Source organism: Crocodylus porosus, unplaced genomic scaffold, assembly GCF_001723895.1.
Source record: "Crocodylus porosus isolate Cpor-Errol unplaced genomic scaffold, CroPor_comp1, whole genome shotgun sequence".
Classification (NCBI taxonomy): domain Eukaryota; kingdom Metazoa; phylum Chordata; order Crocodylia; family Crocodylidae; genus Crocodylus; species Crocodylus porosus.
The window spans coordinates 4,661,292-4,674,517 of record NW_017728926.1 but is presented as its reverse complement, the minus strand read 5'-3'; the positions used below and the strand labels follow the sequence as shown (position 1 = coordinate 4,674,517).

Below are 13,226 nucleotides of genomic sequence, written 5' to 3'. Positions count from 1 at the left end.
ATCTAGCCTAGTATCCTTTCTCTGACAGTGGGATGAGTAGAAGTTTTAGAGAGAGAGCATTGAAGTGGGTATTATCTAGAGCAGGGGCAGGCAACCCTTTCAGGTCCATTTACCAAGTTTTAGCAAGCTTTTGAGAGCCATGTGGGTAGCCCCACCCCTTTACAGGTACCCCACCTCCTGGTTGCCATCCTGTGACCAGAAATCCTGCCCCCTCACCCCTGACCTTTGCCACCAGAACTCCCTCCCCTTGCCCCCAGAAATATTCCTTTCAGCAAGGGGTTTTGCCATCTCAGAACCAGAAAAATACCACATGACATTCTAAAAATCAAACATCTATAACATTCATTAGTTTGATTTCAAAAAATATTTTTGTCCTGATTTACATGTGTTTGTGTAGTGTACATACAGGTGATAGTATAATAGCTTAAAATGAAGTCTTACTCTTTTATATTATGGGGGAATGGGGGGTAAGTATAGGTTTGTGGGGGGCTGTGGGGGTGTGGGTATGTGGGGAGTGGGGGGTCTGTGGGGGATGGATAGGTGTGGGGTGAGGGAACATGTGGGTGTGTGTGTGTGGATATGTGGGTAAAGGGATGTGGATGTGGGGGTCTGTGTGTATGGCAGTGCAAGGGATGGTGTGGGTGCAAATGTATGGTTTGGTATGCCTGTAGGACTTGTCCGATGAACATACACTCTCTCTCTCTCTCCCTCCCCCCTGCCTCACTACACACACACACACACACACACACACTCTCCCTTCTGCTCCTGGCCCTGAGGTACAGCCCCATGCTCCCGCAGCCCGGTGATGCAGCCAGGAGCCACGTGGTGCTGGAGCATCTGGCTGGCATGCAGGGAAGCAGTGAAAGCAGCTGCAGGCAGATGCTTCTAGTTGTGGTGGGCAGGGATGGGCCAGGGCCAGACCAGCCTTGCTGCTAGGTCCTGCCAGCTTCCCCTGGGTCCTACTGCCCCTGGCTCCTGTCATCTTTGACAGGCAGCCAGGAGCAGACAAATATAAATTTTCTAAATTTTTTAGGGGCCTCGTGGGCTAGACAGAATGGCCTGGCAGGCCGGATCTGGCCCATGGGCCATATTTTGCCTGCCCCCATCTAGTGTGATTTATCCCCTGTTCATTTCCCTCCCTGCCATCCAAACCCATTCATCCTGGCTTCAAGCCCACCTGACAGCTCATCAGTCCCAACAATCCCCCCAGAGTATACTACTGGGCCTTGCAGCTTTTTAAGGCTCACTTTAACAGCTTATTTGCAACACAAATGTGATGCGCACATCTCTTACACAATGAGAAAGCCAAGTACTCCTTGCTAAGGGCAGTATTACAGTTGCCTTCCCCTAAGAGCTGTGAATTTCAGTTGTGATGCTCTGCCTAATTCTCTTTCCCAAAGAGCAGAACCCTGTGGGTACGACTGGGTGGGGGCCGTAGGATACATGTTAATTAGGGCTGTGCAAAATTTCAACAGGTGTTTCATTTTGAAGCTGTTTCGACATGTTTCGAGCTTGAAACAGCGACATCAAAACAAAACAAAAGGCTTCAAAAGCTCTGAAATGAAATGAGGGCACTCGAAATGTTTCAAAAGTTTCGAAACATTTCGAGTTTCCAAGCCAGGCTTGCTTGCAGCTAAACAGAAACTAAGAAGAGAGAGGGGGAAGAGGGGGGAAGACTGCTCTGATATTGACATGTGTAGCTGGCCAGTGACTGTGATCCTTCCCTGAGGTCCCTTCCAATCCCAGTGCTCTGGGGGAGGGATGGAAAAACAGCATAAAAAGCGTTGTTTGAATTGCGTTTTCTCTGTGCCTTCACACTTACAAATGACACGAGCTTTCCTCTGAACAGTTTGAGGTGCAGTTTCCCAGCAACCCCTGCACCTACCTCCTTGAAACTTGACAGGTTTTGTGGCCTGAGCAGGGGCTACCATCCCTGCTGTTTTCATTTGAATCAGGAAAGAAATGACAAAGTTATAGGGATTTTTGTCATTCCCCATTATAGCCTATGGGCGAAACATCAAAACACATTGAAACAGTGAAACGGCTTAGACAAAAAAACCCAGAAGAGTACTTCAAAACAGTGAAAAGAAATGCTGTCCCTTTGAAACGGCAAAAAGGACTTTTAACCAAATGGTACTGTTTCACACAGCCCTAGTTGTTAATATCATTGAAATGAAAGAACGTTCCATTCCTCTTGCAGATCAAAGAAAGTTTACTATGGAGGGGTGGACTAGAATGAGACTTACCATTCCAGCCTGGATGGATTGCCTGAAAATGAAGAGCTGTTAAAGGAGGAGAAAAAAAAAGACAACCATACTATCTACAAAAGTAAAAGTTCCCATAAAGCAAGAGAAAGGCAAATGGAGGTCTTGCTTCCCTGATTAAGAATGATTATATACGACTCTCCTCTTTGCATGCTTTAAAGAGACTTCAGCGCTTCTGTGCAGGCTTGCCTGGGGCAGTTCTTTTTTCATCGCAAGCCATTTCAAAGCTTATTAGATCTGCTGTAATGGGGTTGGATCTAATTAGATTATTAGATCTGCTGTAGTGGGGCTGGAAACCTGAATATTTGCAAAATCTTTCTTTCAGTCCTGCTAGGGATCTAATAGAGAAGGGAGGCTTGCACTGGCTCTTGGAGAGTGATCAGTCTCTGCATAGGCAAAAAAGAGACTTGGACTAGTGAATCCAAGAATCTAGGAAGGAGGCTTGCCTGGAAGCTCCGAAAGAACAACTTCCCGGATGCTCCTGAACTTCACTGGCACTTTAGTGAAGATAAAAGGAAACACAGAAGCAGAGCTCTGGAGTACAGGCATAGGCAAATTGTGTGCACCACAGTGTAACTGCTTAGTGAGCAGGCATGCAGAAGCCAGACCCATGAAGAGGCACACAATTCTGGGGCTTCAGTGTTGGGTGCCCGATTTGAAATAGCTGAGGGGCACTGAAGTGACTTGGAAATGTTTACCCTCTGTCTATAGGACATAAAAAAAAGTTACTGGCTGTGCTCTTTTAACAACTTTATTCCATTAATGGGATAAGTATTGCTTTTAAACAGGCCCCATTCACTGCAGTCACACCAACACAAGACATAATAATAAAATGACCCTGGCTGGAAGGGATCATAGCCTGCCCCACTCTTCTCTCAGATCCTACGCTGTCTCCTTTGCTGCAGTATCTAAGCTGTGTAGCATCCATCAAAACAGTAAGCTGAATTCTTGACAAGAGGGATGTCATTTATGCTTATTCTTCATTGTATTCCACCTCCACCTCTACTACCCCAGCTTCATGTGTGTACCTTGGTCACAGTTCTCTCCATAGAAGCCTGCAGGACATTCTTTCTGACACTCTCCGCTCACGTGGTCACAGGCCACCCCAAGATGGCAGTTACAGTTGTTCTTGCAGCCAATCCCATAATAGCCAGCATCACACTCTATTAACAATTGGAAAAAAGAAAGAGCATTTCATGCGAGTAGGCAGCTTGGGGAATGTGCACTAGGCTCCAAGCACCAGAGACTGCTCTGCTGAGTGCTGACAGCCAGATTTCAGCATCTTGCCAGCCTGACATCACAGGCCTGGCCGGACTGAGGCCGCAGCAAACAAGGACAGGAAGTTTGTACTCATAGATGGCAGTGCAACACCTGACACTTTAGGGGACTGAGGCTGCCCACAAGGCCTGCCCCTAATCAAACTGTGCTTGCACAGAGACATAGCAGTCCCTGGTTTTTCACCAGAAAATAAGTGAGGAGGTGTGAAAACCTTCAGGAACCACTCCCCTCAATGCCCCCTGATGCCTAAGCACTTACTGGTCTGACACCTTTTGCCATGGTAGCCAGGCTTGCATCGACAGGTGCCATCCTTCTTGTCACAGTCCTGGGTATTTTGCTGCACACAAAGGCATTCCTCTGAGCAGCCAGGGCCATAAGCCCACTTGGGACAAGCTAGACACAATGGAAAACAACTGGTAATTGCTTTCAGCAACTGAACACAATCTTCACCCAGGTATGAGTCTGCTCAGAGGGAACCCAGAGAGGGACCTTAGTCTAGTGCTAATGGGGGGGACAAACTCACCTAGATGACAGTATCTCCCATACAAGCCAGGATCACAGAGACAGGCCCCATAAATCCGATGGCACCGGCCTCTATTAGCACAGTTGCATTTCTTCCTGCATTGTTTCCCAAAGAAGCCCTTTGGGCAGCCTAGGAACAGAGAGACAGTCTCTGATGAGAACAACCAGCATCTGAGCACCCATCGTTGACAGGAGCACTCACTGCAGAGCTTGCCAAGAACATGACTGGGTCACAATCAATGCCCAAACATAAACTGTGACTGCAGGCAAACAGCAGAGCTAGATTAGAAAGAGATGATGGATTACATTTGTGACCGTGGATGAGATAAGAGTTCTCTGCAAGAAAAGATATTGATACAAGTAATAAAAACCTCAGGCTCTTTCAGTTGATGTAGGGGTCAGAAAGAATGGACCCTTTTTCCCACCCATGTTAATAGGCTTACAGCATTAGAAGGCATTTTGGCTGTCTCAGGTATTATTAGCCAACACAACAGACAGGATACTGGAGGTGGTGGATAGCTCCTTGATCTGGAGTAGCTCATCCTGAGTTTCAGGTCACTGACAGACCAATATGAAGAGAGAACCATGCTTTGAAAATGCAAACAAGTAAAGAAACCTGTTTGCCAAATAATAATTTGTCTCTGCAGCCCCTCTCACCTCACTGGCCCCCTAAGTGCTTCGTAACTAGAAACATACATAACTGCTGGCATGCGGGCACTGAGGCAGAAGCACCAGGTTAGGAGCAGAGGCCACTGGGAGAACAATGCCTTGTGGCTTTTTTCAATGCCCATGCAGAGCAGACAGTATCTCTACCAACAAACCGCATAGGACCTTCCTCCCACCAAGTATCTGCACCTGTTCCTGCCCTGGAAGAGCACAGCCAATGTGCTATTCCAAACAGCTTGGCCTTTTCTTCTTACCCGAGAAAGGAGAGCGCTGCGCCATCCCTGCCGATCACTTACAACAACACTGCTAAGGGAATAATGCTGACGCCTATTTTCTTTTATGCTAAAGAACGTACTATTAGAAGCATATGCCAAACACCCTGTGTCAGCAGAACACTTCAGGCAGCATGGGTATAAGTCGCCTAACTCTCCTCCCATCTGATAAGGATATCAGAGAATCTAGGAGGAGGAAATGTCAGCCAGCAGTATATGCCAGGCCCTTTCTGTTTGCTTTAATCCTGCCTTCCTACTTTCTTGTGGAGCCCCTCAGTCACCTCGTTCCAAAGGGGGAAAAAAATTCTAGGTGCCCCCTGAACTCATTTCTACTTTACATCACCGCCTCCTCCCGTAATGGATTCCATATGTTCCTAACCATTGGGGTGAGGTCATTCTGAGTGAATTTCTTATTAGCTCCTTGTTTCCACGGTTTTCTCTTCCTTTTTTTATTATGCTCCCTACATTTTAACCCTTCCAAGGTGAGAAGCAAATGAATACACATCCATATCAATGCCCTGATCCTGTCTCACGAGTTCAGGTAGCCGCTATTATCAACGCCTTTATTGCTATTATCAAAGTCTTTATCAAGCCTTTTCCTTCAATGACACCTAAAGCACACTTCTTCAGTCTTCTAAAAATTTGGCATTTGGTCCCTTCATGAATCTTTATCCTCCTAATGGTCAGTTCCCATCACACGTACTGCCCCAGAAGCTCCTTCCTGACCTGCTAAAGCTGAAATATTACTTAGAAATGCAATACAGTCCAGGGGTTCTTTGCATACTTTTTCATATTAACAAAAAAAAGAAAAGTTTCCCGAACTCAGGATGGGACACATATCTGATGGAACCTGGACACTGGTCAGAATCACACACAGTGATGGTCTAAACCAAAGGGTTAAATGGTACCAGGTCAAACTGGGATGGCCACATGGCAGTGCATGCCCCATGATAATGCTCTGATGTGCAAGGCATTGGCATCACCATTGGCTATGGTCTCTGCTTATCAGGTCTCACTGCAATGTGTACCTTCCCAAAGCAAACAAATGGCCCTGCATGCTCCAGGAATGAGACTCACAAGCAACTAAGCAATGATGTTCTTCCTCTTGTTCTGGCCCAAATTTCTCTAAAACACATTTAACTGCAAGATGCAAACAGCAAGACAGCGAGGCAGGGACAACATCTAGCACTTATGACTTCTGCTTTCTCTCCATGTGTAATACCCTAGTAAAATGACTTCCTTCTTCAATGTGCTTTATAACATGATCTTATTAACCAGCATGACCCCTCGCATAGGCCAGTGTCACTGTTCCCATTATGCAAGTGAGGACGTTCAGACAGAGAATGTATCTGTCTGCTTACAGTCACCCACTTGAGGCAGAGATGTGGACTCCAGACTCCCTCACTTCCATCTCACAGTTAAAAGTTTACACCCGCTTTAGTTCCAGCCCTCCTTAGGCTGTGCATGAAGCATTGTGTGTTCACACTGATGTGCAAGTACATGGACTGGGCCAGGTTATGGCCTCAATTCCATGACCCCACACACAACTGTGCAGGTCTAACCAAATCCCAGTTAGGCCTGATGTTGCTATTGAAGTCTGTTACATTCTCCCCAGGGAATAAACCTTTCTGTCCACAAGCAGCCCCCTCCCAATGTCACCCTCTGGAAGGGAGAAGCGCAAAGAGTGGCTCTCACGGCTGCATGGAGCAGGATACTAGGAAGCTTGCTCATACCATCCTCACACAGTTCTCCACTGACCCCGGGTGGGCAGCGGCAGGTCCCCGTCATGGGATCACATGTGCCTCCATTCTCACAGCGGCAGGTGAAGTTGCAGTTTCGACCAAAGGTGCCTTCAGGGCAGGCTGTGGGGAGAAGATGGGTAGAGGGGAGAAAGGCAATGTTACCCATGCAGGAGATCCACAGGGCTCTAGTCAGGGCTCTCCATCTTCCAGGCTCCTTTCTGGGGAGCCAGAAGCCCTGACTCTCAGTACCCTGCCTAAAGCAGGGGCTTCCCAGGCTGCCAACTGCTCAGCTTTTGAGGTCTGTGCAGATAAGGGAGCTGCTCTGGGAGATTGGAAGCTTTAAGTTTCTTGAGCCTTGCATGATCTGACTGGTGGAGATGCTCCCAAAGTGAGGATCATGGAAACCCTGGTTTCCCAGACCTGTGGCAGTCCTCCCAGCAGGCTTCTGAGGAGCTAAGCAGGGGAGCAGGTGGGAAGATACCCTTGTTCTGTTGAAAGATTAGCCAAAAGTGCTTTGGTGAAGGAATCCACTTTTGACAAATTACCATTTTCCAACAGGCACAAGGCCACATTACAGGTTTTGGCATTAACTGACAGTCAGATGCTTGCCTCCTTTCACCTCCAGGTCAGCTATGTCCTTCTCCCCTTCTTGCATTGACCTGGTCTCCTAGGCATTGTATCTGAACCAGACTAGAAACTCTCCTGGGCAGGGATCTTGTTTTCTGTGGCTCAGCACACCTTTTCAACAACATTAGCAATGAGAAGGAGCTAAAAATGTTAACTGACATAACTATAGCATAAAAATATAGCTGAAGTAGAACAAGGTTCAGAGGTTTGGTTCTCTTCAGATGGCTCCAACTTCTCCACTTCCTTCTCCACTTCTCTTCAGTGACCCCACCACCCTACATGACGGAAAATCCTGGGGAAATGAGCTCTTTTGGCTCTACATGCCTTTGCTGAAAGATACAAGTTGTGGGACAACAAATCCTGAATCCAGCTGCCAAAGATGCAAGTGAGATTCTATCACTTTTTATTCGTTTTTATGCATTCTTCTCTGCAGTTCAAAGGTTTGAATCTTGTTGAGACTTCCTAAAAGGACTTAATTAGGAGTAAATTGGCCTAGGGATCATGGAATTCTGCTAAGGCTTGCAAGTATGAACCTAGTCTTTCCTTACAATACCGTGAATATACAGTTCCAATTAGCTGGTTAAGACATGAAGTGGGATTTGGTTGGGGAGCCAAAATTTGACAGTGGTATCTCAAACTGAAATTGTAGATAACAACTAATAGCCAACTTTGGAAACAGGCATCAGATAACCAGGGTCAGGTCTGCCTAGCCTCTAACAGGCACAAGGGAAATGAATTCCTTTGCTTAAACAGCCAACAGCTTTCAAGCCAGAAGCTCGGTGAGGGAGAGGAAGAATTTAAAGGAGTCCCAGCTGTGTCTTAAAGAGGTTTTGAGTCTTAAAGAAGGTAAAATGCCTAATTCACTGCCAATAGGTTTATGTGCACAGTCTAGGCGCTGAGCTCAGATCCAATGCCAAATACACACACTTGGAGGCTTGGACTGTAGACTGAAATCCCTGAGGATCTATATGATAACAAGGAATGAGGAACTTTACTGGCGATTCTGTCTCGTGACTGGTGCCCAGGCTGTGCCAATATAAACCCAACAAACACAGGCAAATGGGCTGGCTATTTGTGGCTGGCTGGAGTTTTGTATTCTCACTATTCTTTGACTGGCTTTTGGAAAGGACATTTAACAGACCTGAAGGCCCCCCAGCCTCTCCCCTAGCCCCTGCTGTCTCCACTGGCACTCACTCTGATTGCACAGGATCCCACTCCACCCTTCCAGGCAGTCACAGCCAGTGCGCTCCTCATTGCACACCCCGCCGTTTCTGCAGTCGTCACACGTCAGGCTGCAGTCATTCCCAAAGGTGTCTTCCAAGCAAACTGGAACAAGAGCAGAGGACAAGGACATGGGATTTTATATACTGCTTCACCAACCTGTGGAGGGCAGCTGGGCAGTCAGACCCACAAGGCTCAAGAACATAACATCTGCTGCAAACATCCAAGCATCATGTAGACTCAATGGAGCTGGGGGGTCAAGGGGAGTAGGTCAGGGAATGCACACCAGAGCACAGAAATAGTCCATTGTTTGAGACTGCTCCTGTCATTACTAGTTAGACCCTTGAGTTTCTGGGGTGAAATTCTGACAGTATTGAAATCAGTGGGGTCAAAGGTCTCACCCTGGGTGTCTGCTCAGAGGTGACATATTATGCATTTGAATTTGCAATAGTAAAAATGGATGTTTCGTTTTCTTCTTCTGGCAATGAGCCAGCATGCCTAGATGAGATTTTAACTATAAACAGCTGAAGACCTTAAGGAAAAAATTCTCAGCCCTGCTTTATGAATGTGCATGCTCAGATTTTAATAATATAATTGATGGTATCTGTAGAACTAAGGGGGGGTTCTAGTTTTCCACTTACAAACAACTATTAGTCAATGCCAATTGAGCTCAGCTCCCCAACCTGTGGGTTAAATAGAAACTGCTTTCCCCACACTGTTCACGGTAATGCAGCCTCTGTGCAGATGGAGTCACCTGAATGTTGAACACGTAACTTGGCCCCAAATGTGCTAATACTACTAAAGGCATCGATGAAGTGATTTGTCACATAGCTTTGCTGCCCACCAAATTTTTCTGAAAGCGTGTGCTCTCCTCTTGCTTCCATCTCTTCATCCTCATACTCATAGTCCTCCTCAAAGAGCTGTGTGAGTTCATCGCGCAGGACCGCGACATGAGGGAGAGGGTACATAACGAGGCGCTGACCATCCAGAACCTCTAAGGAGTCACCTAGAGCTGGAGAAACAGCAAACAGTTCTATCCACATCACGAGTCAAACAGGAGAGGCCCAGACAGGAGGGAAGGAGTGATGAACTGGAGAAAAACTACACTAGGGAAACAGCAGAAGATCTGTGCTTTAAAGAGGTACTCTTTTTTCCTGTGATCTACAGGCAAATTTGGGAGAAATTGAGGAATGTGATTTATTCCTTCCTTATTCCTACTTCTCCCATTTCTCCTTTCTCTCCCATGTTCATTTCGGTTACTCTAGAAACCCACATCATTCCTATCATCCAAATACCTTAGAAAATCTAAAGAAAAAGCTAATATTTTATATATTTACAAGGAGAGCTGATTTGCCAGGAGACAGCTAAGTTAAACAGTCTGACAGCTATTTCAAGCAGCTGCAAAGTTACTTTTACTCTGTTAATTTACTTTTTATAACCCAAATACAACCACCTTGAAATATCCAATAAAATTTGTTTCTTTCAGAAAGTGAAGTGAAAATGGGTTGGCTAAAATTAAACTTCAAGGTGCTTGGCAGTCCATCTCATGTTTGTTAACTGTTTTCCCAACCTTTTCTGGCCTCTGCACAGCGTTTCAGCTGCTACCAGCACCTGCACCATCATATAGCAAAGACAAAATCCTCTAAAGCCAGCTACCACCTCAGTGTGTGCCCAAATCCTACAGACTGGTTTGAAAATCTCAACCCCGAGGGCCCTGGTAGGAGGTAAGATTCATGACAGCAAGGAAATAGTTTTCTCGATGTCTTTGTAAACTGCAGGGGGTTCGCAGGAGCAGCTGATGTCAAGAATGATGGCTTTCTTCACAGCTCCAAAGGGTTCGAAAATGGGGTTACATTTCTGCCAGGGCATGCAGGCAAAACAGTCAATACGGGCATAAGCATGCATTGCTAATGGAAGGCACATGTCTAAATCCCCTACACTGTTTCAGAAATCTCACTTCAGACCTCTCTACAGTGATAGCCCCTGGATTACGCAAAGTGAAAGCAGTGCAAAGGAGAGAAAAGGGCGAGAAAGAGTATGTGCATTCTCACTTTGTATCATTCCCTAATTATCTCTAGAAAATGAGATGCCACTTACAAATACAGCTCCGCCGGTCTTCATCCAACTTGTAGCCAATCTGGCAGCTGCACTGGAAAGAACCTACCTGATTCTGACAGGTATGTTCACACCCACCGTTGTTTGAGGAGCACTCATCCACATCTAAAAGCCACAAAAGGGAATATTCTTGTAGGTTCAGATATGAGGAGGAATTGGCACAGCTCAGACACCAAGGTCCACCTAAAACTCAGAGGCCGATGGCAAGTCTCACTATTTCTTTCTAAATTGAAAGGAACTTTGTGCTGAGGAGAAGTGTAGGCTGATGGCTCTGGGGACTGGAGTTTTGTTCTCACCATGCCTTAGGATGGATTTATACTGGCCATTCCTCCTACCTGAAGCATTTTATTTACTCTCCAGATGCCCAGAAAGAGATATCCTCTTAATTTCTCTCTTCTCTACACAGGCAAAACGGCAAGCATTGGTAACTGCATGTCAAACGCTGGTGGTTCAATGGTAGAACTCCTGCCCGCTATGCGGGAGACCTGGGTTCAATTCTCAGCCAATGCAGGTGTTATAGGTGAATACCTTGCATACCTTTGCAGCTGAAGGTAGTCCTTCACAAAGATACTCACTTGTAACTTTCCCTCATTCCTTAACATCTCAACTTACAAATATATCAGGGGCTAGGTGATTTACCTAATGCCCCAAGTGAAAACCAGAAACAACAGTCATAAACTCCTAGAACAGCTTCTCAGACTGGATGTGAGGAAAAAACTTCTTTATGGTTCATGTGACCAGACTCTGGCATAGACTCCCAGAGGGAGTGGTGTAGGCATCTACCCTGGATATCTTCAAAAGAAGACTGGACGTACACCCTGCTGGGACTATTTGAGCCAGCAGTCTTTCCTGTGCAGAGCAGGGGGGCTGGGCCTGATGATCTCATGAGGTCCCTTCCAACCCTAAACTTCTGTAAAAACTATGGATATTTCTTTTAAAATAAAGCTTGTGACAAGTGAACCACGTTGTTTGACAATGAGTTTTAATAATCAGTTCCACCATTTCCCAGCCTGAAGGTACTGGGCTAACTGGATACTCTTTTAGTTGGTAAGGTCAAATGGTGTTGAACAACTATGCTCAAGACAAACCAGGGTATAATCAGGAAGTACAAACCCCCCACATTACACCTGCTTACTATACTCACTGGCTAAACAAGCTATTCATACAGAACTAATGGGAAAGCTGACATTAGCTAGGAGGAAATAATTGGAAGAAATGCCAAGCCCTTTAGGGTTATTTGGAAGGACAACATATTTTTTCACTTAAGAGTTTGCATGAGTCATGCTCTTCCCATTTATGTTTTTATATGGTCACACAGGTACTTGCCCGGGCCATTTCAGTGCCAAAATTATTAAGAATATTATCTATTTACATGCAATAGAAAATGACAGTTCCATGAATCACTGGTAGAGATGGGCCCAAACTAACATTCCTGATCTTTGGAAACTTCTAGGCAGGATTCAAGCTTTGCTAGTAATGCTTGTTAATGTTCTTTAGTTGATTTTATAGAGCGGCTAATTTGGGTCTGGTTCACATGTTTGGTTTTTCTCTTCCTCCTAAAAATCTAAGACAAACTGATAAAAATAAGCTCCCAGTTCCCACTCAGCAGTTGTCATTAATTTACCATAACGATAAACCCAAAACAAGAGGAAGAAAGGATGAAACGGAGCTGGGGCTAGTGCCTTTCTTGCCCAAGGTCTCTCAGGTATTGGTGCTTACCATCACAGCCACAGCCATTAGTGTGGAGCCTGTAGCCAGCAGAGCAAACGCATTCATAGCCACCAGGGGAATTGCTGCAGTCCTGCTGACAACAATGGGAGCCACTTTCACATTCATCAATATCTAAATAAAACAAAAACAGAGGACATTGGTTAGTGGGAGTTGCAGAAAGTGTCAAGGAAAGCTGACATGTATTTGTTAATACCTTTCCAGTTGCAGTTTAGCTGAAATAGCTCTATTCTCTGGCCCATGGCTTTGCTTAAAGGCAACCTGCAAAACATCAGTCACACAAAAGGCTCTGAGATCCAAAATCAGTCCCAGAAACTACAGGCATGGGGCCATGGGGTGTGTAGGTACATGGCTGCACAGTGCAGTTAGTGTAACTGGAATGAGAATGGTGTGATTGTAAAAGTGTGTTTTGGACTGCCAAGTGACCTATATTGGTCACTAGGCAAGTGGGGAGAGGTACAGGCATGTGTGTGTATCTAGATAGATAGATATTTATATCTGCAGGAATAAATATTTTTGCAAAAAAAAATAAAAACCAGGAATTAGCAAAGAATACAGTCTAAAACAGAAACTATGTCCTGCTTTCCCCTTCCCTGACCCAGAAAGTGCTGAGTAAATGCCCGGCTTCACACCAGCCCACAACAGAGTAGGAGGTGCAGTGGGTCAGGCCAACAATCCTGAGCCCTAGAGGCCACAGATAGACATAGACATAGACATAGACATTAGGGCTGGAAGGGACCTCGGGAGATCATCGAGTCCAGCCCCCTGCCCAAAGGGCAGGAAGTCAGCTG

General features: G+C 45.8%; 1 protein-coding gene across 3 annotated transcripts in view; it reads right to left on the bottom strand.

The window, feature by feature from the left end:
• Nucleotides 1–13,226, bottom strand: part of MEGF6 (multiple EGF like domains 6) — a 313,131-nt gene that overhangs the window by 38,128 nt on the left and 261,777 nt on the right. For all 3 annotated transcript variants that reach the window (XM_019541243.1, XM_019541244.1, XM_019541245.1), the window contains 8 exons: nucleotides 12,427–12,549; nucleotides 10,690–10,812; nucleotides 9,437–9,604; nucleotides 8,566–8,697; nucleotides 6,736–6,864; nucleotides 4,066–4,194; nucleotides 3,801–3,935; nucleotides 3,293–3,427 (listed from right to left, as the gene is read on the bottom strand). In XM_019541243.1, the coding sequence (XP_019396788.1) occupies nucleotides 3,293–3,427; nucleotides 3,801–3,935; nucleotides 4,066–4,194; nucleotides 6,736–6,864; nucleotides 8,566–8,697; nucleotides 9,437–9,604; nucleotides 10,690–10,812; nucleotides 12,427–12,549 (1,074 nt within the window). The remainder of the gene's footprint in view (nucleotides 1–3,292; nucleotides 3,428–3,800; nucleotides 3,936–4,065; nucleotides 4,195–6,735; nucleotides 6,865–8,565; nucleotides 8,698–9,436; nucleotides 9,605–10,689; nucleotides 10,813–12,426; nucleotides 12,550–13,226) is intronic.